General features: G+C 42.5%; 1 protein-coding gene across 1 annotated transcript in view; it reads left to right on the top strand.

Annotated features, from left to right (window-relative positions):
- LOC132243211 (uncharacterized) overlaps positions 1 to 21,493 on the top strand; it is a 62,396-nt gene that overhangs the window by 12,783 nt on the left and 28,120 nt on the right. The window contains exons 7-18 of the mRNA XM_059733522.1: positions 1,759 to 1,880; positions 5,441 to 5,659; positions 5,943 to 6,086; positions 8,520 to 8,683; positions 10,836 to 10,939; positions 12,146 to 12,261; positions 13,002 to 13,220; positions 16,929 to 17,084; positions 17,185 to 17,345; positions 18,100 to 18,209; positions 18,442 to 18,563; positions 21,183 to 21,398. Of these exons, the coding sequence (XP_059589505.1) occupies positions 1,759 to 1,880; positions 5,441 to 5,659; positions 5,943 to 6,086; positions 8,520 to 8,683; positions 10,836 to 10,939; positions 12,146 to 12,261; positions 13,002 to 13,220; positions 16,929 to 17,084; positions 17,185 to 17,345; positions 18,100 to 18,209; positions 18,442 to 18,563; positions 21,183 to 21,398 (1,853 nt within the window). The remainder of the gene's footprint in view (positions 1 to 1,758; positions 1,881 to 5,440; positions 5,660 to 5,942; positions 6,087 to 8,519; positions 8,684 to 10,835; positions 10,940 to 12,145; positions 12,262 to 13,001; positions 13,221 to 16,928; positions 17,085 to 17,184; positions 17,346 to 18,099; positions 18,210 to 18,441; positions 18,564 to 21,182; positions 21,399 to 21,493) is intronic.

The following is a 21,493-nucleotide window of genomic DNA, read 5'->3' as shown; positions in this document are numbered from 1 at the left end:
TCCATTCCACTCTGTACAGGAAAATATTTAGGCAGTGTTTCATAGAACACTGAATATGTATACATTTATGAACAGTATGTATATATTAATGACATATTTATAATCGCATTAGGAGGGCCAATTTAGACATCTCTTGTTTCATGCAAAAATAAGGCACGTGATTGAAAAAAGGCATTACAGTTCAGCGAGTGTAGTCTTCATCATCCTGTTCATAAATCTGTGAACTTCTTCTGAAAGCTAGTTAGGGTGTCTCCTTCAACTACTCCTATTAACAGGCTATTGCAGAACTCTACTTCTCTGATGGAAAGAAGCCTTCTGATTTCCGACCTAACTTTTATTTGTGTTCAGATTTGTCCTATTTATTTTTGTGCTTGCATTTTCCTGAATAGCTTTTCTTCCATCCTTATGGAAAAACAATCCTATCTCTTCTCAGCTTTCATTTTTTTCATACGCTAAACAAACCAGCCTTTTAGACTGTTCTTGTCATACAGGCTCTCCGTTCTCTCAGTATATACTAGTAACCACTCTCTTCACCTGTTTGTTTGAATTCCTCTCTCTTGTGCATAGTCATCCAGCATATTTTACACAATATTTCTGTATAATACTTTAAACTAGGGGTCACGGCAGCGGTGTGGGTTACACCGTGTTGTGCTCAGGCCAGGCGGTGGCGGTGGTGCTGGGGGGGGGCTATGGCGAATTTTTGGGTGCCTGCAGCCCCCTATGTAGCCCTGCTTCCAGCGCTGTCTGGCACACCTCAGCCCCAGTTCGCAGCCAGCCCGGCCAGTGTGCAGATCGAGGGGCACACAACCCCCATTCCATCCCAGGGTGTGTGCCCCTGCTCCCTGCACCCCCTGGGCAAGCCGCTCGCAGCTCCGCTGCCCTGGCTGTACAGGGCCTGCCCCTGCTCCAGCCCTATTCCCTCCCTCCCTGCCATTTGAGGGGTGGGGGGCAGATTGAGGCCTCAGCAGTGAGGGAGGAAGTGGGGCTAGGGCCTCAATCTGCTCTGCCTCCCCCCTCCAGCCCTCTCCCCTTCCCCGCCCCTTCCCCCACAGACTTACCTGCTGGGGCTGCATGCTCCCAAATATGTTTTTCTCCTTCTGCCTAGATCTGCCCCCACTTCCCTCCTCAGAGACTTACCTGCTGGGGGGTGGAGGGTGGTGCACAGTAGATCTTAGGGTACTTTTAAATGCCAAAGTTGATCTCCTACTTAAAAAGGTTGGAGACCACTGCTTTAAACAATGTAAAATCATCGGAGTGGTATAATTTCAAACTTATACTCATTCAAGGCAGGCAGTGATTGTACCAGTCAATAATTGTTTGTCCTTTCTTTTGCAGCTTTTGTAATATCTGACATTTTAAAACACTTTTATCATTAAAAATCCATTTGTCATAATGGTGAATGGATACTGTTCTCTATAACAATACGGAAGGAGGGGTTTTTTTGGAATCTTTGTCTTGTATTCTAGGAACGGCATAGACTGTTGATGAGGAAATTCTCCCCCTTCCCTACTACTGTTTTTTTTGTTAATCCCTGGTGGGCAGTCAGAGACAGTTTTCATATTAGATTCTAGTCATTTTTATTCCTTCCTTTGCAGTGGATTATTTTTTCCATGTCTCTTCCAACTCATGTTCTGTAGATAGTTCATTGTTCTTGTTGTCCTTCCCTCAATCCGTCCCAGTTTACTGACAGCTTAGGTGAGCTAGATACAGTCCAAAAAGAACTGATGCCCTGAATTGTGTTTTTATTTTCTGCAACAGGTTAGTCCTAAAAAAGAAGAAAAGACAGCGTAGATGTGTTGAATTGACAGCTGATAAATACGTGTCTGTAGCAGACTGTAACAAAGCCAAGGGGTGGGTGTGCAAGAAGGCAGCAGAACCAGGTTTGAAGTCTGTTGATTTATATTAATGTTTTTGTGGAATTTCCTTTGAGCAGAAGGCCAGTATGTGAAAGGTTTAAGTATGAGTTGAATAGTGCCTATACCTTGTGCTGTCTTTGCAAGGGGATGAATTTCTGCTTTATCAAAATTAGCTTACCCTATGTGGTTGAAGATTTTTTTTTATTGTATTTCCCAAAGGGCAGAAACATTGAGCACTGATAGAAGCATCCTATAAAGTGTCTCAAAAAGTTTACTAGAGCTTATTCAAAGCATTCCAAAAGTGAACTCTAATAGCTGCATGTGTGTTCATCAGAGTGCACTGTGGTTTTAAATACAGTTTTAACACAGCCTAGAGAAAGAGACAGTATGAGTTGTATGTGAATAGACATAATCTATTCATATAACTTATGCTGAGCAAATGAATGTGGAACAACAACAAACTGACTGTTAAGACAAAGGTCAAAGTATATCATGCTTGCATCATCAACACAATTTTGTATGGCAGTGAATCCTGGATTACACTCTACTCAAGAAAAACACCTCAACAGCTTCCACTTACATTGCCTTTGCCTCATTCTAGGAATTTCCTGGCAGGACAGAGTTGCCCATGCTGAGGTCTTGGAACATGCCACCGTTCCAAGCATCCATTCTCTTCTCAGTCAGCATTATATGCAGAAAATGGATGATGGCCATATACCCAAGGATGTCTTGTATGGAGAACTCTTTACAGGAAGATGACCATGTGGGCATCCTGATCTCTCTTTCAAAGATAGTTGCAAGAGAGATATGAAGGCAATGAACACTGAGCCAAATGACTGGGAGAAGATTGTTGAAATGAGGATTGAAGGACTTGGAAACAGCCTTTGAAGCATGGAATAAAGGCTTTTGAGGAAAGAAGAGCCCAATGTTCAGAGGGGAGAAGAAACCTTGAGAAGAACCGGCATCCTATTCATGACTGTTAAATATGAAATTCATGTGTGAAAAGTTCAAGAATTGTGCTCTTCAGCCACACTTGCAGGTATTCAACAAGATGTTGTCTCACTCAGTTCAATTCTGTTGTCTCATAAGACAGACAGATGCCTATAACAGCCTAGAGAAAGAGACAGTGGGCATGTCTACATGTGCTATTAATGTGATATAGGCTTACTGCACAGTAAAATACCGTACAGTAAGCCTTCCCTGGGGGCGTGACTATACTTGCACCCTGTTGGGAGCAAATCTGCTCCCAACAGGAGCAGCCCAAAACAAAGATGCTCTTGCCCTGCTGCCCCCCTGCAGCAACCAGGGGGAGCTTCAGGCTTCCTGGGGTGCTAGCCTGGGGATTGGTTCCGATGTGCACAGGGCCAGGAGAGCTCTGCCAGCTGCAGTGGCAGCTATCTCCCAGCCCCATGCACATCAGGAGGGGTCCTGATGTGCACCAGGCTGGGAGACAGCTGCTGCTGTAGCCAGCAGAGCTCTGCCAGCCCCATACACACTGGGACACAGCTGCTAGTGAGCCCCTGTGCCCAGTAGGGTTTCCCCATCAGATGGCTCACTGGGACCTCATTGGGGCAGCTGCTGGTGAGCCCTGAGCTGGGCGGGGATTCCCCTTCCAGCATTGGGCTGGCCGGGACCTGTCCCATTCTAGAGCGCTCCCTGATGGCTGAGCGAGCCAGTCAGCCCTGTCGTACCTGTAAGGGGTCGAGTGGTATAACTTATTTTAGGATAGACACACAGAACTTTGAAGCAAGCCTTTGTTTATTAAAAGGAAAAACTTAAAGAGTATACTCACAAAATCCAATACAACATGCTTAAGTCTTGTTACTTCTTATGCGCAATTTCTAAAGACACCCTTAAAGATGATGCCTGGAGCAGATCAGCTGAGCCATCAGTTGTGCACTACCTGCAAAGCTTCCCAAGTATCTGTTCCCTCAGCAGTACGCTTCTATGAGAACCCTAAGATCTGCACACTTTGCTTAAATTTTGGGTCAAATTTATTCTCATCTAAGCGGAATTTAGGACCAAATTTAGATTAACCTTTACTGTGATTGGCCAAACACAAGAACATTTTGTGGTTAGCATGGTAAGTTGGTAGTTTCAATTTTGTACCGCATTGTGGTGAGATACCCTTTTCACCTCCTGACCTTAAGAAGCTGATTTTCAGTCTTTTCAAGCAGTTGATATGGAGGGCAGAAAGAGAGAGGGGAAGAGAGAAGAGAAAAAAACCCCACAAAACAAAACTCCAGGAAGATTATAACCTAAGAGACCTCGCCGTCGCAGAGTTGCTTCTTCATGGTTTGCCAGTACAGGTGTTTTATTGCTTTGACAATGTTGTGAAACCATATGTTTCACTGCGTTGGCGGCTCAGTAGCAACCGTGCAGTCTGAACACTTAGGCTTCTCTTTTGTCAAGTTTGTACCTTGCTCCTGTACTGTCAGCAAAACCGTAGGTATGGGTATCACAAGCCCCCAGCTGAGTGAGGAAGCAGATAGCTCCCCAGTCCTGAAGCTGCTCGACTTCCAGCTCCTGTGGGAATCTGGATGTCATACAGCGCCGGGATGGGGGTGAGGGGCAAAAAGCAACCTCGTCCCGGTGGCTCGTGGGGAGAGCTGGGAGCAGAGCAGCACCAGGATGGGGGACAGAGAACTCCTTCATTCCCTGTGGCCCTCAGCTGGTGTAGCTGACCGGGAGCAAGTTTGGTGTCAGTCAGCATCTACATGAGTGCTGCTGTGCAGTAACTACTGTGCAGTTAATCTAGTACCTGTATTTACTCAAGGTTGCCCTCAAGCACGGAGGCATTGACAGCAATGGCTGGGAGGAGCAAGCTGATGACCGTTTGGTGTGGCAGTACGTGGTCCACCAAGGTGTGCACCACTTTGAAGCCCAACAACTCAATACTGAGCCAGAGTGGCGGCAGTGGAGGAAGGAGAAGGAGACTAACTCAGAGCTGTGAATCCCACTCCCCCACGCAACAACATGCTGCCATTGCCGAAGAATGTGTATATCCAGAATCGGGCTCCTCAGTCACCTGAAGACCCATCAAGCCTGACAGAAGCCATCCTCGTATGTGAAGGACTGCCGACAATGACAACGACCGTGCAGTAGATTAGTCTACTGCACAGTAAAGCTTCTCATGTAGACATGCCCAGTATAATTTGTATGTGAACAGACATTGTCAATACAAGTTGCTCCCTGATACTGCTAGGCATCTGAAGTTTTATAGAAAAAATAACATTGTACATATTTTCCAGAAATGGCTTCTATTAGCTTTATTATTATTTATGTTTAAATGTTGGCTGTAAAGAAATGCAAAAAAAGTCTCATGTTTCACTGTCAGCAAATGGCTGGTATTTACAGACTACTTAATGACTATTCATATAAGGAATTAAACATCTTAAGGTAGTTGAGTAATGACTCTTAGCCATTCCATTAAAATCTCAGATGGTAAAGGGTAGTGAATATGAACTGCAACACATGTAAATTTTATCAGTATACTTTAATCTATAACTATCACCTCATCTGTTTATATACTGTGGCAATCTTCTAGTAAACCATCAGTGAGTGAAACTTTTTTCTTTCTTCAGATCTTGACGTGTTCATGGGCTTTTGGGATACAGTAACAGTCTTTCCAACATTGACAATATCTAATAACTACACTAACCATACACTGGCCAGAGAACAATGTGTAAAGCAGAAACGTGGGTGCCTTGGCTATATGCTTTGGAGAGATGCTTATTTACTGATACCTAACTCTGAATTGGTTATTGGTGGATTTGCACCCAGTGTCACATACCTAAAATCAGGTAGTATACCTTATTTGGATATATCAGTGAATTTTACCTCCTGTTAAATAAAATTTCTTCATACGCTAGCTAGCAACATGAGGGTTAAGCGGATACTGTGCATAGTTTTTAAAAATTCTCTTCTGGCTTAAATTCTAGTGACCCCTAGCTGAAAATTGCTAACATTTCATTTATTGTGAAGAGAAGGAACATATTATTCAGCATGTTTTCTATGAGAAAATGTCCATTCTAACCATAACAGTTTTTTTCCCCAAGATTGGTATGTGTTTCATTTCTTTTGAAGCTTGTAATGTTGGATACTATGGAGTGTCATGTGAACAGGAATGCTCACGTTGCTATTGGGACAGGCCATGCAATAGCATATCTGGAGAGTGTGTGGACAGTGTTGTTTGTGCTGCACCAGAAGATGTAGGGGCCTGTGATTTAGGTAAGCATTTATTTTAAAATCTTATCTGTTTGATAATTGGGATTAAAACTCAGCGTTCCTTCCTCAAAGTTTAAATAAAAAACCCATAATGCGGTAGTGGATCCAGCTCTTCCATGATTTTTTTATTTTTATGGTATGCAATGTTTCCTTATAGCCAAGTAAGCTTACATGGGAACGTGAAGGTAGTGCATCTGTTTTTTTGGCATGGTATGTATATGAAGCAATCAGGGTACTTTGGTGTTCACCTCAATATGTTTGTGTTACAAGGGCATAGTAGAATAGCAGTGTTATCTAAAACAACTCATTTTGTAGTAAGTTATTTTTCTTATTTTTAAATTTGTGGGACAGCTTCATCAGTATGCAGTAAGGTAGAATCTGCAATTGCCTTCACTAGTGTACATTTCCAGTAACTCCATCAATTTGACTTCCACTGTTGTGGTTCAGTGGTAGAATCCTTGCCCTCCATGTGGGAGACCAGGGTTTGATTCCTGAACATGCATATAACTACAGCCATTGAGGCACTGAATGGACAGACTTGGTCAGGCATTAGGATCCTGTCTCAATGGTCTGAAGGGGGGATGGAAGGTCTGGGCAGCCTCTCCCCTCCTCCATACTTCTGCCTAGGTGTATGTGTTAAAGGTCCTGGTGACCTGTCATGCATACACCATGTTACAGAAGGATCGGTGTATCCTCACGTGTATAAGGGCCCATTCCCTGACTGAACAAATCACAACACCAGACTTTTGACAAAATATGTATTTATATTCCTAAGCCTGTGTTTACACATGGACAGCTTTACATGTAGCCTTGTCAAGGGTGAGAATTTCTAATTCTGTTAAAGTATTCAGTCAAAGGATAACTAAAAATCCTATATTTAAAGAAATACTTTTGCAATAAAAATTTAATCACAAATGTTTTGCGAGTTTCAGCTTTTATATATTGAATTTCTTCCACTTTTTCCTGAAGAGAGAAATAGAGAGCTTTTCACTGTGCTGCCTGTAGAAGAATCATGTTTAATAAATGCATTTCAAACATCTCTTTTTAATCCTTGGGGAAGAAAGCTTTTAAACCAATTTGGGCAAAATCAAAGGGATGCAGTCAAGACTGATAGAACTGACACATGCATCTGGATTAATAGACCTGGCTCCCTCCCTTGCTGTACCTGTTTCTGTGGAATTTTTCAGATGCTAAAATTACATTTCAGGACCTTGCCATCTCAAGTGCTTGCATCTTCCGGCCTGCGCCTGAGAACAGATAGCCATAGAGGAGTAGTGGTGTGGTGCGGAGATTTTAGGCCTGATTTTTCTTGTGTTTCCCTGAGAAAGTACTGTGTTTTCTCACATATTATATACCTATTATATACCCCCAATATATTGGGGGGTGCATATTAAGTGGGAAAGCTAATGCTCTGCCCAGGAGAACAGCTGCGCTATTACTATTCAGGTAGCTGAGGGAGGAACTAAATGGCTTGTTGCTCTTCACTTTACAGGTGTTAACAATCATCTCTCCTTTATATTGGTGTTGATGTTCCATTAATCAAGCTAACCTTTGCTGTGTGCTAGGTGCTGGCTGGTCTCTCTACTACTATTTCATAGCCTTTTCAGTATACATGCACCCATGGAGATCAGTCTTCAGCAGCAGCTAAGGATTTGGCTGTAGTTAAACTGAAAAGGAAAAATGAGTCAGCTGAAGATTAGGCTCTGTCCCATCTCTCTGCAGCCATAACTCTGAAAAAAAATCTTTTGTTCTTCATTCTGCCTTTCCAAAATAAGGCATTTACTATATTCCAGGGTGTGTTGTTTGTGTGAAATGTGTCTGTTTTCTCAGAACATAAGAACACACAAAGTGCTGTATTAGGTTGGACCAATAGTTCATCTAGTCAAGAATGCTTTCTTCTTAAAGGAGAATGCTTTCTTCTTCAGAAGAATAGTCCAAGGCCTAAGTACCACTATCATTTCACTTCCATCTTCCAACAAGGGCCTCAGTGGTTCCGTGACTTTGAGCTGGTTCTCTGCATAGGTATGAATTTCCATGTCGGACCTGGGGTGAACGTCATCTTTTTGCAGCAGGCCTCCTGCTGTTGGCAGTGATTACTAAACTGGCATTTACATGAGCATTTGCTCAGTTTAGCCCAAGCAAATTAATATTTTTGTGTATGAATATTGATATGGCTGCCTGGTTTGTAGGCATGATAAAGAACACTAGTTAGATGTATAGTCTCAGGAAGTAAAACAGTTGCCAGTCCCATTTAGTCTTCTAGAAGTGATTATACAACACACTATCTAAAAAGCTGTTAGAGTAGAAATGGGAATAAAAACAGCTGTGTTGAGAGAGGAGCATGAGAAGCTTAATATCACAGGAAAAAAAACTTTTTAGCCTTAAAAGGAAGCTGTTTTATAGGATTTGCAATTTTCTCTTTTCTTTTAATGTCAGGCAAGTACAGCTTGAAATGTCCTCTTGGTTTTGGCTGGTGGTACAGGAATGGATGGTGCTACCTTATAGAAGGCAACAGAAATTTGAGCTGGATGGAAGCCAGGCTGTTTTGTAGCCATTTTAAAGGAACAAGTCTATTGAAGCTGGAATCCTCTGCTGAAAAGGTTTGACCAGGAAGTTTTCCTCTTACTTGGGAAGCAGTCTGATGTTTTCTTGAGTAATGGAGACCACGAAAGGTACTGTATTTCACAGTGCATAAGTCAAGGTTTGAAGCCCAATTCTTAACTCTTAAAATTCAACCTCAATTTATACATGGTACCCTGTGAGTGGCACCAAGTTTGGCTTTCAGCTGGGATGGCCCAGGCAGTGCTGCTTGCAGGGGATGGGGCCACGCCAGCGAAGTGCTGAGCCTGGCACCCTCACAGGTGACAAAGCTGGGATCGGAAATTGGCTGGTGCGGCCCTATCCCCTGCAAGCAGTGCTGTCTGGGCAGCACCAGCGCTGCATGGGATGAGGCCTCGCCAGCTGAGTGCCAAGCCCAGTCCCATCTGCTGCCAACAGTGCTGCTCAACGTGAGCCCAGCCCCATCCCCTGCGAGTGACGCTGGACTCGGTGCTTGGCAGCACTGCTCACAGAAGACAGGGCCAGGGTTGGTGTTCAGCTGACACAGCCCCATCCCCTGTGAGCCCAGCACCACTTACAGGGCTTGGGGCTGTGCCAGTTGAGCCTGACCCCCGTCACTGTCCCCTGCTAGCAGCATGGCCCCAGTTGAGCGCCAAGCCCAGTGCCGCTCATGGGGGACAGGGACAGAGCTGGGCTCGGCAGTCAGCTGGGGATGCGCCGCTCGCAGGGGATGGGGCCATGCCAGCCGAGCATCAAGCCTGGCCCTGTCTGTTGTGAGCAGCACTGCCGAGCACTGAGCCCAGCACCTCTTGCAGGGGATGGAGCTGGGCTCAGCTCACCAGTGCTGCTCGTCAGTGGATGGGGCTGGGCTTGGTGCTCTGCTGGTGTGGTCCAGCAGCACCACTTGCAAGGGATGGGGCTATGCCAGTTGAGCGCCAAGCCCAGCTCTGACTTTTACACGGTGCCTATGAAATCTTAACTTCTTATTGGAAAACCAAGGATCAACCTATACACCATGTCGAATTATACACCGTGAAATACAGTACATATCCTTCCTAATTTTTTGCATGTTAAGGGCCTTGTTCTAAGGGCACGCTACAGACCTTAATTTTAGGTGGCTCCTGGACCTCTTAACCCCTGCATTGTCCACACATTAACACATGAAACTAGTTTTAAGCACTCATTAGGCGGTTTAAAGTTATGCCATCCAGTTTACATTTATCTTTGATCGTGTTACCAAGCTCATGTTACACTAATCTGTAGCCACTTTAGGTCCCGATCAGGCCTGCTGCCTCCTTGGCCCCCCCAGTTGGGTTCCCACTCTTGTTCCCCAGAAGCCCAGATCAGCCCACTGCTACCCTTCCCCTCTTGGAACGGGCCTGCTGTTCCCAGGCCCCCCAGAACCCCATATCCATGCTCACCACCACCACTTCTCCCCCTACCCCAGTAACTTTTGTCTGTCTGTGCTATCCCAGGGGAGCAAGGAGGGAAGGGAAAACCCCTGCTTAGCATCTGCTGCTGCCTTCACTGCTGCTGTCTGGGGTGGGCTCAGCCAGAGAAGAGCAGCAGCTCAGTTGGGGCTGGGGCTGGGCAGGTGGGGTTCCCCTTCCCTGCCTGCTCCCCTGGGACAGTGTTGGTTTCTCTCCTGGTAAAGTAAGCGGGGTGGGGGAATGGGGGAGTCCTGGGGGCAGGGGAGTGCAGGAGGGAGCCCTGGGGAGCACTGGGGAAAGCTTGTAATGGGAGTGGGGGAGAATCTTAACGTTTCAGACCTCAAGGCGCCTGCTGGTCTGAACTTAAGACTGCTCCAAACTCAAGCCAACACATACGCTGATCAACACTGGAGCAGCAAAAAGTGTAGTGTGTAATCAGGCCCGTGGGAAGGGGTGGGAATAGCAGGGAAATCACAGGTAACCCCTCTGGTTTAGAGGGAAAAATATCTCTGTGATTTCCTCCTGTTCCCTTGTCTTCTGAAGGACACTTGTTTACATGTTTGTTGCTAATACTGTGTGGACCATTCAAAATATCTGTGTTTTCTGTGTTAATAAGAAGCAGAAATTGGGTTATGTGGAAAGGTAACAAATGAAAACTTGTGGTTTAAATGATATCAGGTCTTGGAATAACACCTAAAAGTACCTGTTAAAAACTGAGTTTTCTGTATCAGTTTATAATTTAGTGGATTGTGTTGCTTTACAGGACTGGCTGCAAAAGATGATAAAATGGCCTGTGTGGATAGGAATGAATAGGGCGACATCAGACTCTGCGTGGCAGTGGATAGATGGAGCAACAGCTGACACCTGGTAGAATTTCCTCTCTTGGTATTTGTAACTTGTAATAGGTGCAAAGTTTATAGGTTGGATACTATTCCCTATAGTTGCTAAAGGTTTTGAATGCTTGACTTATTGTTCTCTTGATCAAGCTAAATTAAACAGTGTGTATATCAGGCCTTTGAAATATAAAACTCCCCCAAAATGTTAATTTAATGCCGTGGAGGCAAATCTGTTCAATTAATACACTTTTTTTTAACTAGGAACTGAAAGAAATATATATTCTCTGTGTGCACAATCCAGATACAGTGTCAACAGGTACCATGGATTCAAATAATGCCTGATAATTATCTAGGTCATGGTATAGTATAATGGGTACCTAAACTGTAGTAGGACAGTGCTTTAAGGCAGTAGTACTCAGGCTTTTTGGACAAATGGACCATTGTAACTATGAAATGTTTTGTGGGCCACCAAGCACTGTTACCAACTTTTTATATACAAAGATAGAAATGGCAGTACAATGGCTAGGTTAACCGCTATGTGTACACACATCACAGTTTCACCATATTGTCATTGTCCAGACTAGGACCGAAACTTGTGTGGTGTACCATCCACAATGGCTTTCCCAAGGGATAGGGGCCTCCCCAGGAAAGTTAATCTTACCAGCACTTTTGGCAATGATAACTTTTCTGTTTCTGATCACAGTAAACAGAAAAGTTATCATTGCAAAAGTTTTGGTAAGATTATATTGTATTTTTCTTTTGGAATAACACCTAAAAGTACCTGTTAAAAACTGAGTTTTCTGTATCAGTTTATAATTTAGTGGATTGTGTTGCTTTACAGGACTGGCAGCAAAAGATGATAAAATGGCCTGTGTGGATAGGAACGAATAGGTCGACATTAGACTCTGCGTGGTAGTGGGTGGGATGATACTTTTCTTTTTTCTCTTTTACCTCATTTCCATATCCCTCAAACTTAGTCATCTTGTCCATATAGGTTATTTTCTGTTCCTCTTTTCTTGGCATAAGATTTAATGAAATGTAATACATTTGTTGTTTTGTTCAGTTGTATCATACAGTATACACAGGATTTATAAATCTACTGCATGGGAAATGTAACTTTGCTGTTGAAGTCCTCCTGTTTTTAGGCTGATTTAATGTGTGTAGATGACGCACCATATTCTTGCTGGGGTTTTTCCCTTGCATTTTGAAATGCATTTTGGAATTTTGCTTGTTTCAGGATAAAGGTTCAAGGAAATGCAACTGCAAACTGCGTTGCTGTTTGGTATAATGAAACGACTTTACGAGGAGTTGATTGCCTTTCAAAACACAATTTTGTGTGTAAAAGAAGAGAATGTAAGTAACTAGCTAGCTTTTCTTTTCACTCCTTTTATTTCCTCCTCAGTTTCTGTAAGTTCTTGTTAATTAGTTACAAATGATTCAGTATTTTAAAGTGCGCTTTTCCACTTGGAAATACAGGGGGTTCATTTTGCTCATAATTTTCTTCACACGCTGATGTAGTTCTGTTGTCTTCTGCGCAGTTGCTATTGGTTTGTTTAGGTGTGACATCAAAATAAGGCCCAACACATTCTTTACTATATGCCCTTGCTTTTTCATACATACTAATTATTACATAAGGTAAAGATGAGGGCTTTGATATCTAAATGGCCTTGTTTGTGGACCAGCAGCAGATTTAATTTTCCAGTTTGCATAAATTTAGGTATGTAACTGTACATTATGATTCCTGGTATAAATATTGATTTCCTTTCCTTTAGTAGCTTACTATGTTAAATGGCTTTAGTTAGTTGAATACTAGGCTCTAATTTAGCATAGGAAGAGGTCATGTGATGCTTAAAGCACCGAGCTAGGCCTGAGGAGGGTTTGGATTCAGTCTCTGGCTCTGCCCCAGATTTCTTGTGTCGTTGGTCAAGTCCCTTAACCTATCAGTACCTTAGTTTTCCAACCACTGCAAGATAGACACAGTAGTTTTTCCCTATCTTTCCCCAGTGAGAGGATAAATCCATAAATACTGGAGGAAGATAGATAAGTTACTATCATTCTGGGAATCTTTTTTCCTTTCTTTCTCTTCTGTGTAGCTGAAAATATGTTTCAGTTTTATGCTGGCCACATCATAATGCACAGTCAGAATGCGATTCCAAAAGTGCACTCTTCCCTTAAATCTGCTGAAAATGCTTGCCTGTATGAGAGAACACACTGTACTGGAATAGTCTATTCAAAGAAGCAGTATCACTTGGTTGGTGGAACAGAAATATTTAGAAGTTCTTATAAAGCTGACTCATTATACCTTAAAACTGGTAAGTATTTAATGGGTTTGTATGTATATTTGTAGTTTGTATTTATATTTGCCATATAAAGTTTGTGTTTGATTATATCAAAGTACAAATATGGACTATGCCCTTTTTAATAGAATGTCTTTTGCATTCAGTTTTCCATTTCCATCGTTAATTAAAAATTCTTTCATGTCTCTGGATCTGCCATATAGTGAGAGGCCAGTGGTGACTTCCCAGAGTCAAGTGTGAACTGGGACGCTTCTGCCTAGAACTGTTTCAGAAATTTTCTTTCTTCAGTCTTGAAGGACAGTGCATCACTTAGGAATATTAAGAGAAATTAAGAAAGAAGTGGGTTTTTAGAAATACGCAGGATAGAGATGGAAAGATTATTCTCTCTGACTCACTGATGTGAACTTGAAGTAACTCACTGACCTTACAACTGTTAGTCCTGTCTTCATTTTAATAAGTTCAGAACTAACTCCTGTGTGTGTGCGTAAACATGAATTATAACAATAAACACAGTCCCTTGTACATCGAAAAACCTACATAGTTCAAACAGATAATAGGGATTCATTTAGTCTGCAACCTAAAATTTTTCCTTGCACAATCTTATCCCCTTCACATTTTTTTGAGGTGCCTGTGAATGGAATAGGCTGGCCTGGATGTATTTAAAGTCAGTCCTTTACTGATGTTAGGTGATTTTTTTACATATGAGAATAGGTCTCTAAAACACTGGTTGAGAGCTGTAATTGTATTTTAAAAACTGAACAGCCAGAACCATGGGATGTACCGTGGTTGCATCCAGAGCTTCAGTATGAAACTGAAGATAGGCCAGTTGAAAGTCTCTGGGTTAAGGTTAGAGGGAAGAGCAACAAGGGTGATGTTGTAGTGGGTACCTGCTATAACCCACCAGGCAAGGGGGAAGTGGTGGATGTGGCTTTCTTCAAACAGCTAGCGGAAGTTTCCCAATCACGAACCCTGGTTCTCATGGGGGCCTTAAATCATCCTGACATCTGCCGAGAGGGCAATACAGCAGTGCACAGGCAATCCAAGAAGTTTTTGGAGAGTGTTGGGGACAACTTCCTGGTGCAAGTACTGAAACAGCCAAGTAGGGGCCGTGCTTTTCTTGACCTGCTGCTCACAAACAGGGAAGAATTGGTGGGGAATGTAGTAGTGGATGGAAACATGGGCAGCAGTGACCACAAGGCGATTGAGTTCAGGATCCTGAGGAAAGGAATTATGGAGAGCAGCAGAGCAAGGAGCCTGGATTTCAGAAAAGCAGACTTCAGCTCACCCAGGGAACTCAATGCAGGATCCCCTGGGAAGCCAGTCTGATGGGGAGAGGAGTCCAGGAGAGCTGGCTGTACTTTAAAGAAACCCTTACTGAGAGTGCAGGAACAAACCATCCCGATGTGCAGGAAGACTAGCAAGTATGGCAGAAGACCAGCTTGGCTTATCAGGGAACTCTTCTGTAAACTAAAACACAAAAAGGAAGCTTATAAGAAGTGGAAACTTGGACAAAGAACTAGGTAGGAGTATAAGAGCATTGCTCAGGCATGCAGGGATAAAGTCAGGAAGGCCAAAGCACAATTGGAGTTGCAGCTAGCAAAGGCTGTGATGGGTAGCAAAAAGGGTTTCTACAAGTATGTCACAAGCAAGAGGAGGATCTGGGAAAGTATGGGTCCCTTACTGAATGGGGGAGGCAGCCTTGTGACAGAGGATGCAGAAAGGGCTGAAGTGCTGAATGGCTTTTTTGCCTCAGTCTTTGCAGGCAAGGTCAGCTCCCAGACTACTGCACTGGGCAGCTCAGTTTGGGGAGGAGATGAGCAGCCCTTAGTGGTGAAAGAACACATTAGGGACTATTTAGGAAAGCTGGACATAAGTCCATGAGGCCAGATGGGATGCATCCATGGGCGCTGAGGAAGTTGACTGATGATGTTGCAGAGCCACTGGCCATCATCTTTGAAAACTCATGGTGATCAGGAGAGGTCCTGGATGATTGGAAAAGGGCAAACATAGCATCCATATTTAAGAAAGGGAAAAAGGAGGATCCAGGGAGCTACAGACCAGTCAGCCTGACCTCAGTCACTAGAAAAATCATGGAGCAGATCCTCAAAGAATCCATTTCTAAGCACTCAGAAGAGGAGGTGGTGATTAGGAACAGTTGGTATGGATTCACCAAGGGCAAATAATGCCTGACCAACCTGATTGCCTTTTGTGATGAGATGACTGGTTCTGCGGATACAGGGAGACCAGTGAATATGGCATACCTTGATTTTAGCAAGGTTTTTGATATGGTCTTCCACATCATTCTCACAGGCAAACTAAGGAAGTACAGGCTGAATGAATGGACTGTAAGGTTGAGAGAAAACTGGCTGGAGCATCAGACTTGGGCTAATAATCAATGGCTCGATGTCTGGTTGGCAGCCGGTATCTAGCGGAGTGCCCCAGGGGCTTGTCCTGGGGCCAGTTTTGTTCAGTGTCTTCATCAGTGATCTGGAAGATGGCACCCTCAGCAAGTCTGCAGGTGACACCAAGCTGCGGGGAGTAGTAGATATGCTGGAGGGTAGGGCTGGGATTCAGAGTGACCTGGACAAATTGGAGGATTGTGCCAAAAGAAATCTCATGAGTTTCAACAAGGACAAGTGCAAAGTCCTGCACTTAGGACAGAACAATCCTATGCACCGTGTGTACAGGCTGGGGGCTGCCTGGCTAAGCAGGAGCCTGCAAGGACCTGGGGGTTACAGTAGACAATAAGCTGAATATAAGCCAGTAGCGTGCCCTTATTGCCGAGAAGCCTAATGGCATTCTGGGCTGCATTGGTAGGTGTGTGAACAGGTCAAGGGAAGTGATTATTTCCCTCTATTCAGCACTGGTGAGGCCACATCTGCAGTATTGTGTTCAGTTTTGGGCCCCCCACTATAGATGTGGACAAATTGGAGAGGGTTCAGTGGAAGGCAGCAAAAATTGTGAGGTGGCTGCAGCACATGACTTATGAGGAAGGACTGAGGGAACTGGGCTTATTTACTCTGGAGAAGAGAAGACTGACGGAAGACTTAATAGCAGCTTTCAACTACCTGAAGGGCGGTTTAAAAGAGGAGGGAGCTGGACCGTTCTCAGTCGTGGTAGATGACAGAACAAGGAGCAGTGGTCTCAAGTTGCAGCAAGGGAAGTTTAGGTTAGATATTAGGAAGAATTTTCTTACTAGGAGGGCAGTAAAACACTGGAACAGGTTACCCAGAGAGGTTGTGGGCTCTCCATCTTTGGAGATTTTTAAGGCGTGGCTAGACAAAACCTTGGCTGGGATGATCTAGTTGGGGATGGTCTTGCTTTGAGCAGGGGTTGACCTCAAGAGGTCCCTTCCAACTCTAATTTTCTATGATTTGATTTAACATTTATCTTTTTTTGAAATAGAGAAAAGAGCATATTTTTGGTAACCCATGCTCAAGATGTTTGAAGTATTCTGCTCCCACTTAAGTTGGTGTAAATCAGGAATGATTTTACCAAGGCCAGTGGTGTCTGTCAGTGTCAAAGTAGCCTGGGTCAGGGCACAGTCCGTTCTTGTTTTGTATTTATGAACTGAAATGGAAATAACCTTGCTTCCTATTAGGAAATAATACAGTTTTCTTCCAGATAGTTTTGAAACACTCAGCCCCTGCACTTAAGATAAATGAAGGGGTGGGGAAGGGCTCTGCACTATGACCTGATTTAACTCTGAAACTCTCTCTTCAGGTTGCCACCCAGGTTATTATGGCTCAGACTGTCAGTCCACATGCCGTCCGTGTGACAGGGGTCTTCCTTGTAACGGTGTTACAGGACACTGTGTGGGAACTTCCAGTGTTACTTGTAGCTTACAGTCTCAAGATCCACAGTGCTCCCCTGGAGAAGGTACACAAAGCAGTCATTTGGAGTGTCGTGCCCTTGTATTGGTTGATATATAATTTTTTAATTCTTAAAATAGTGAACTCTAACAAGTTGTGGCTTGTAGTTTCCAGGCAGTTGTGCCCACAGGGGCCTGAGTGGCACTATTTTCTGAAGACGTGTTACTACATAGAAGACACCAAAACTAAGACATGGAGTGAAGCAAGAAGAGCATGTCAGGGTTTTAAAGACACGGACCTTGCTATAATTACAGACAATGTAGAAAAGGTAGCATGCCTGGTTTCTCATTTGACACATTTTGAATTGAGGATTTGCTGTTTTATCTTGTTTTAAAAGTTGGCATTGATAGTATTAGTAGAGTTTTGCAGAATTTTTTACAGTCCAGAACTCAACTGTTCCCTTATTTTAGATGCGGCCCATATCGCTGGGTCAGTGACGAGGGAGAAAAATGTAATTTAAAATAATTGTAGATGCTAAGCTGCATGGAAATGCTCCTTTCAACAGCCTCTAGGTCTTTGTTTCATCTTTTGTTTTTAAATGTAGAAAATAATAGGCCAGAATGCATATCAGAAATGAGCCTTTGTTTTCAGACTGTACCTGAAAGCAATTGTCCACTGAATGATTGATTGATTGATTGTTGTTTCTGATTCAGTGGCTGGGTCTGCACTCAGTGCATCAGGAGGGCAAGGTGGACCACTGTGGTTTTAAGGGCTACTCTTAATTATACTGACTACAGTGATCCCATAAACTACTGTATAGGAAGACTTTAGAGGGAGTCAGGTCCAGTGCCTCTGCAGCTGTGATGGTTGGTGGGTGGGAGATCTTGAGGGAGTAACCCACACTAAAAGTTAAAAACCAGGGATTTTGGTAGTCAAGTAGCATAAAAATGATAAGTAATCAAGTGTTTTGAGTAGTTCTAACTCACTAACAGGATAAACAATTCTATATATTGATGAATGCAGAGTGGAATGGATAAAAGAGACTTATAATCGGGTTTGAATGGATTTATGTTGCATTTCAGACTTGGATACAATTTAAAGGAGAGAACAGCTGGATAGGTATGACCTATAAGAAAGAAGATTCCCTGTACATGTGGGTTGATGGCAAACCTGCACATGCTGAAAGTGCATGGTGAGGCTAAGTTTCAGTGAATACGTTGTTCTAAATAGGATGGTGTTAGATGGGGAAAACCATTAAACCCATCCCTGGCAGAGCACAATGCAGACCCTCAGCATTAGATGGTTTGTGGTTTGGTTTTGACCGCTAGCCACATTTTCCCTTGAATACCAAACCCATAAATTTAGTGATACTGTAGCTGACCTTATTCCATTTTGCAGTTAAGCTCTTCTCTGTGGGTTGGCAGGGTCATCAGAACAAACAGGAGACATATGCTTGTCAAAGAAGACTGTGTGGTTGCCTTCAAGCATTATTTTTCTCCCGCACATTGTTTCTCGCTGAGAAAATGGATATGCAAAAGGAAGGAAGGTAAAAGTCATTTCCATTCTACGGAGCTCTAACTTAAGGCTCAATTGTATTATGTGTGCAATGACTAAAATGTGATTTAAAAAAAAATTCAATCAGATGTATTTAAAAAAAATAAACCTACTTGAAATTAAAACAGCCTATGCTAAGGCCAATACTTATTGTAATCTAAACTCAAAAATATTTTTCAAGCAGTTCATCTTTGCCCTCTAAGACTTAAGTTCAAATCATTGAACTGGGGAAAGCCTAAAGGTAGGTTTTGAAAGGAATAGCCTTTTCTGCAGATCCACAGGGAATAGTCAGCTCCCACTTTTTGTTTAATTCAATAACTAATTCGTTTAGAGGTGAGAAGCTGAAAGCTTGGACCTCAGAAAGCAGAAAAGCTTGTTTTCTTCTTCCAGTCTTTGAATAAAATTAAGTGTGACACAGATCTATACTTTCTTAAGTCTTTGAAGGACATGCTGAGCAGAACAATGAGTTCAGTTCACATACTACAGATAAATACTTCCTTCAAATAACTTTATGAAAACATTTTACATTTAATGTTTTTTTGTGTTCAGCCCATTTAACAGTTTTAATTAATTTGTAACAAATTTAAAATGCTCTTTCCTCCTGAAATTTTAATTGCAGTTTCCATCCAAAAGCAACTTGACAAAAAGATTAATTATCTGCCAGAGAAGAAGTGCCATTTGCAATTTTAAATATAACTTGTCAAAATTTATAATGTGAATAAATATCTGTTAAGCTGTATAACTGCTTGCATATGCATATAGAGCATATTTCTGGATAGTAACAGGTAGTGCTAGATTTAGGGTCAAGGCTATGTTTAGTGGCAAATCTATATATTTCTATTAAACATAGCTTTCACTCTAAATCTGGTATTACTTATTGCCATCCATAAGCATGCAAGGTGTTATATGATTTAATGGATATTTTAATGGTTCCTAACCAGTGAGAGTCAACATTTTTTCATGAAAAATATCTAAAAAAAATGCAAAACAAGATTTAAATGTAGTAGTAGTATTTGCTTCCTGATTTAAATTGTGATTAGAATTGGCAGTTTTCAATTTTTAGGATTGGCACATTGCTTTAAATCAATCCATCCTTACCTCTGCTGCTCGGATTGTGCTTGGATTCTGAGGTGGCTGTGACTTGGTGGAGTCATCTTGCTTACTCCTCTCTTTTCTGCATAATCTGGCAGAGATTTCTTTATATACATATATTTCTTTATAATGTGTATAAAGAAAACATATATGTTTTCATTAGCTTATCAGTCCAATTTTATGCTACTGTAACTTGGCTGATTTCAGAGGCCTAACTGCAGTGTAAAATTAAACCAGTGAAACGATATATCAGTTTTATAACCTTAGTGCCAATGCTTCTGTCATTTTAAACCTTTATATGCCCGACTTCCTATTGAGCACTTGTAGCTCCTAGGGATGTGAATCAGGACAGCACTTCTGAAAATCAGATGCTCAAGTATTAACTAGGTTGCAAATATATACCTCAATGCTTTTGACACAGGCTGATCCCTAGTGGAGACCATTAACAATATGGCTTAGGTCAGATCTCACCTGGAAACTTTTGCTGGTATAATGATGTTAGTTAGAGTTGTGACTTTTTTTCAAAACAAAATTACTATACCTGCAGAAGCCACAGTGGAGATACAGTTATAACATCATAGAAGGTATTGTTTAGGGAGCTATTACAGACTATGTAAGCAAAAGTGCCTTTATGTCGTTATAAGATGCATCTAAAAAGTGTAGCTACACAGGAAAACCCTCATAGTATAACTGTATCAGCAAACATTTTCTAATTGAGACCTGCCCTTCATTTAATGAAGTGCTTCCACATATATGTGGGAAGAAAAAATAACCAATGAAACAGATTATAAGGTCAACGAACCATCAGCATATTCTGCCCTTTATAGATTTCATATAGTTTATCTTCTTGTCAAAGCCATCCAAATGGATGTGGAGTAAAGCAGATGGGCCCTTGTGTATCCACCTGTTCATGATCCTAAAGAAGGAGCTATGCACTGTTACTACTGGTGCATTATCTATCTGAGACAATGTGATTTTAACAGTAGTGACGCTCTTAGAAAGAGCCAGTAGAAATACAGGGGAGTAGTTCTGGAAACAGAGGCAAGTAAGGAATGGGGTTATCCCGATGCAGTTCTTTGGTCACTGCAGCAGCTTTTGATCAGCAGCTTTTCTTTGGTCACTGCTGCAGGACTTGTTGCTGTCTTGGGGAGATATATGCTTTTCACTTTCCTAGTGTACTTCTTACTTCTCTGTTTGCCCTCCTGCTGTACTAAGTGGCATGAACTCTGTGTCCTGTCTTTATGCAGCAGCAAGGCTCTTAGCTCATGAGAGGAGCTCCTAGGGGTTATTCCAATGCAAATGAAAATGCTGCAGTTGCCACCTTCTGATGCTATCCATATGAACCACTGGCTTTGGTCTTGATTAACTTGGAAACAGATGTATTCTGAGGAGCTCTGCAGTTTATGCCTCCTGCTATATCCTATCCTATTCTGTGCAGACTTTTTCTGAATTTCATTTCCTATGCTCATGCTTTTATGGGAGGATGTTATACAATTAATTGTCCTGTTAATTTTTACAGTTCTTAACTACTTTACAGTGCATGAGGGGAGAGTGTTATATAGCCCTTATGTACCAGCATCAAATATTTATAACAACGTAACGGCCGCCAAAGATGCTTGCTCCCATCTACAGAACTGCACTGGAGTAGTGGTTGTGGGAGAGCACAACATTGTACAAAGTGGAACAGAACTCTATAACAGCAGGAACAGAACTGTGAAAACCCTTATCAAATCGGGTATGTGGAACATGTGAGAGCTTTTCAAACTCACTGTCCTCTGTGAATGAAAATCTAGTGGATATGAAAATGGTGGGTTTGTATTTTTGAGTCTC

This window comes from Alligator mississippiensis, chromosome 9 (genome assembly GCF_030867095.1).
Source record: "Alligator mississippiensis isolate rAllMis1 chromosome 9, rAllMis1, whole genome shotgun sequence".
Taxonomy (NCBI): domain Eukaryota; kingdom Metazoa; phylum Chordata; order Crocodylia; family Alligatoridae; genus Alligator; species Alligator mississippiensis.
Note: the sequence above shows the minus strand (reverse complement) of the source record. Positions and strands in the feature narration are given on the sequence as shown.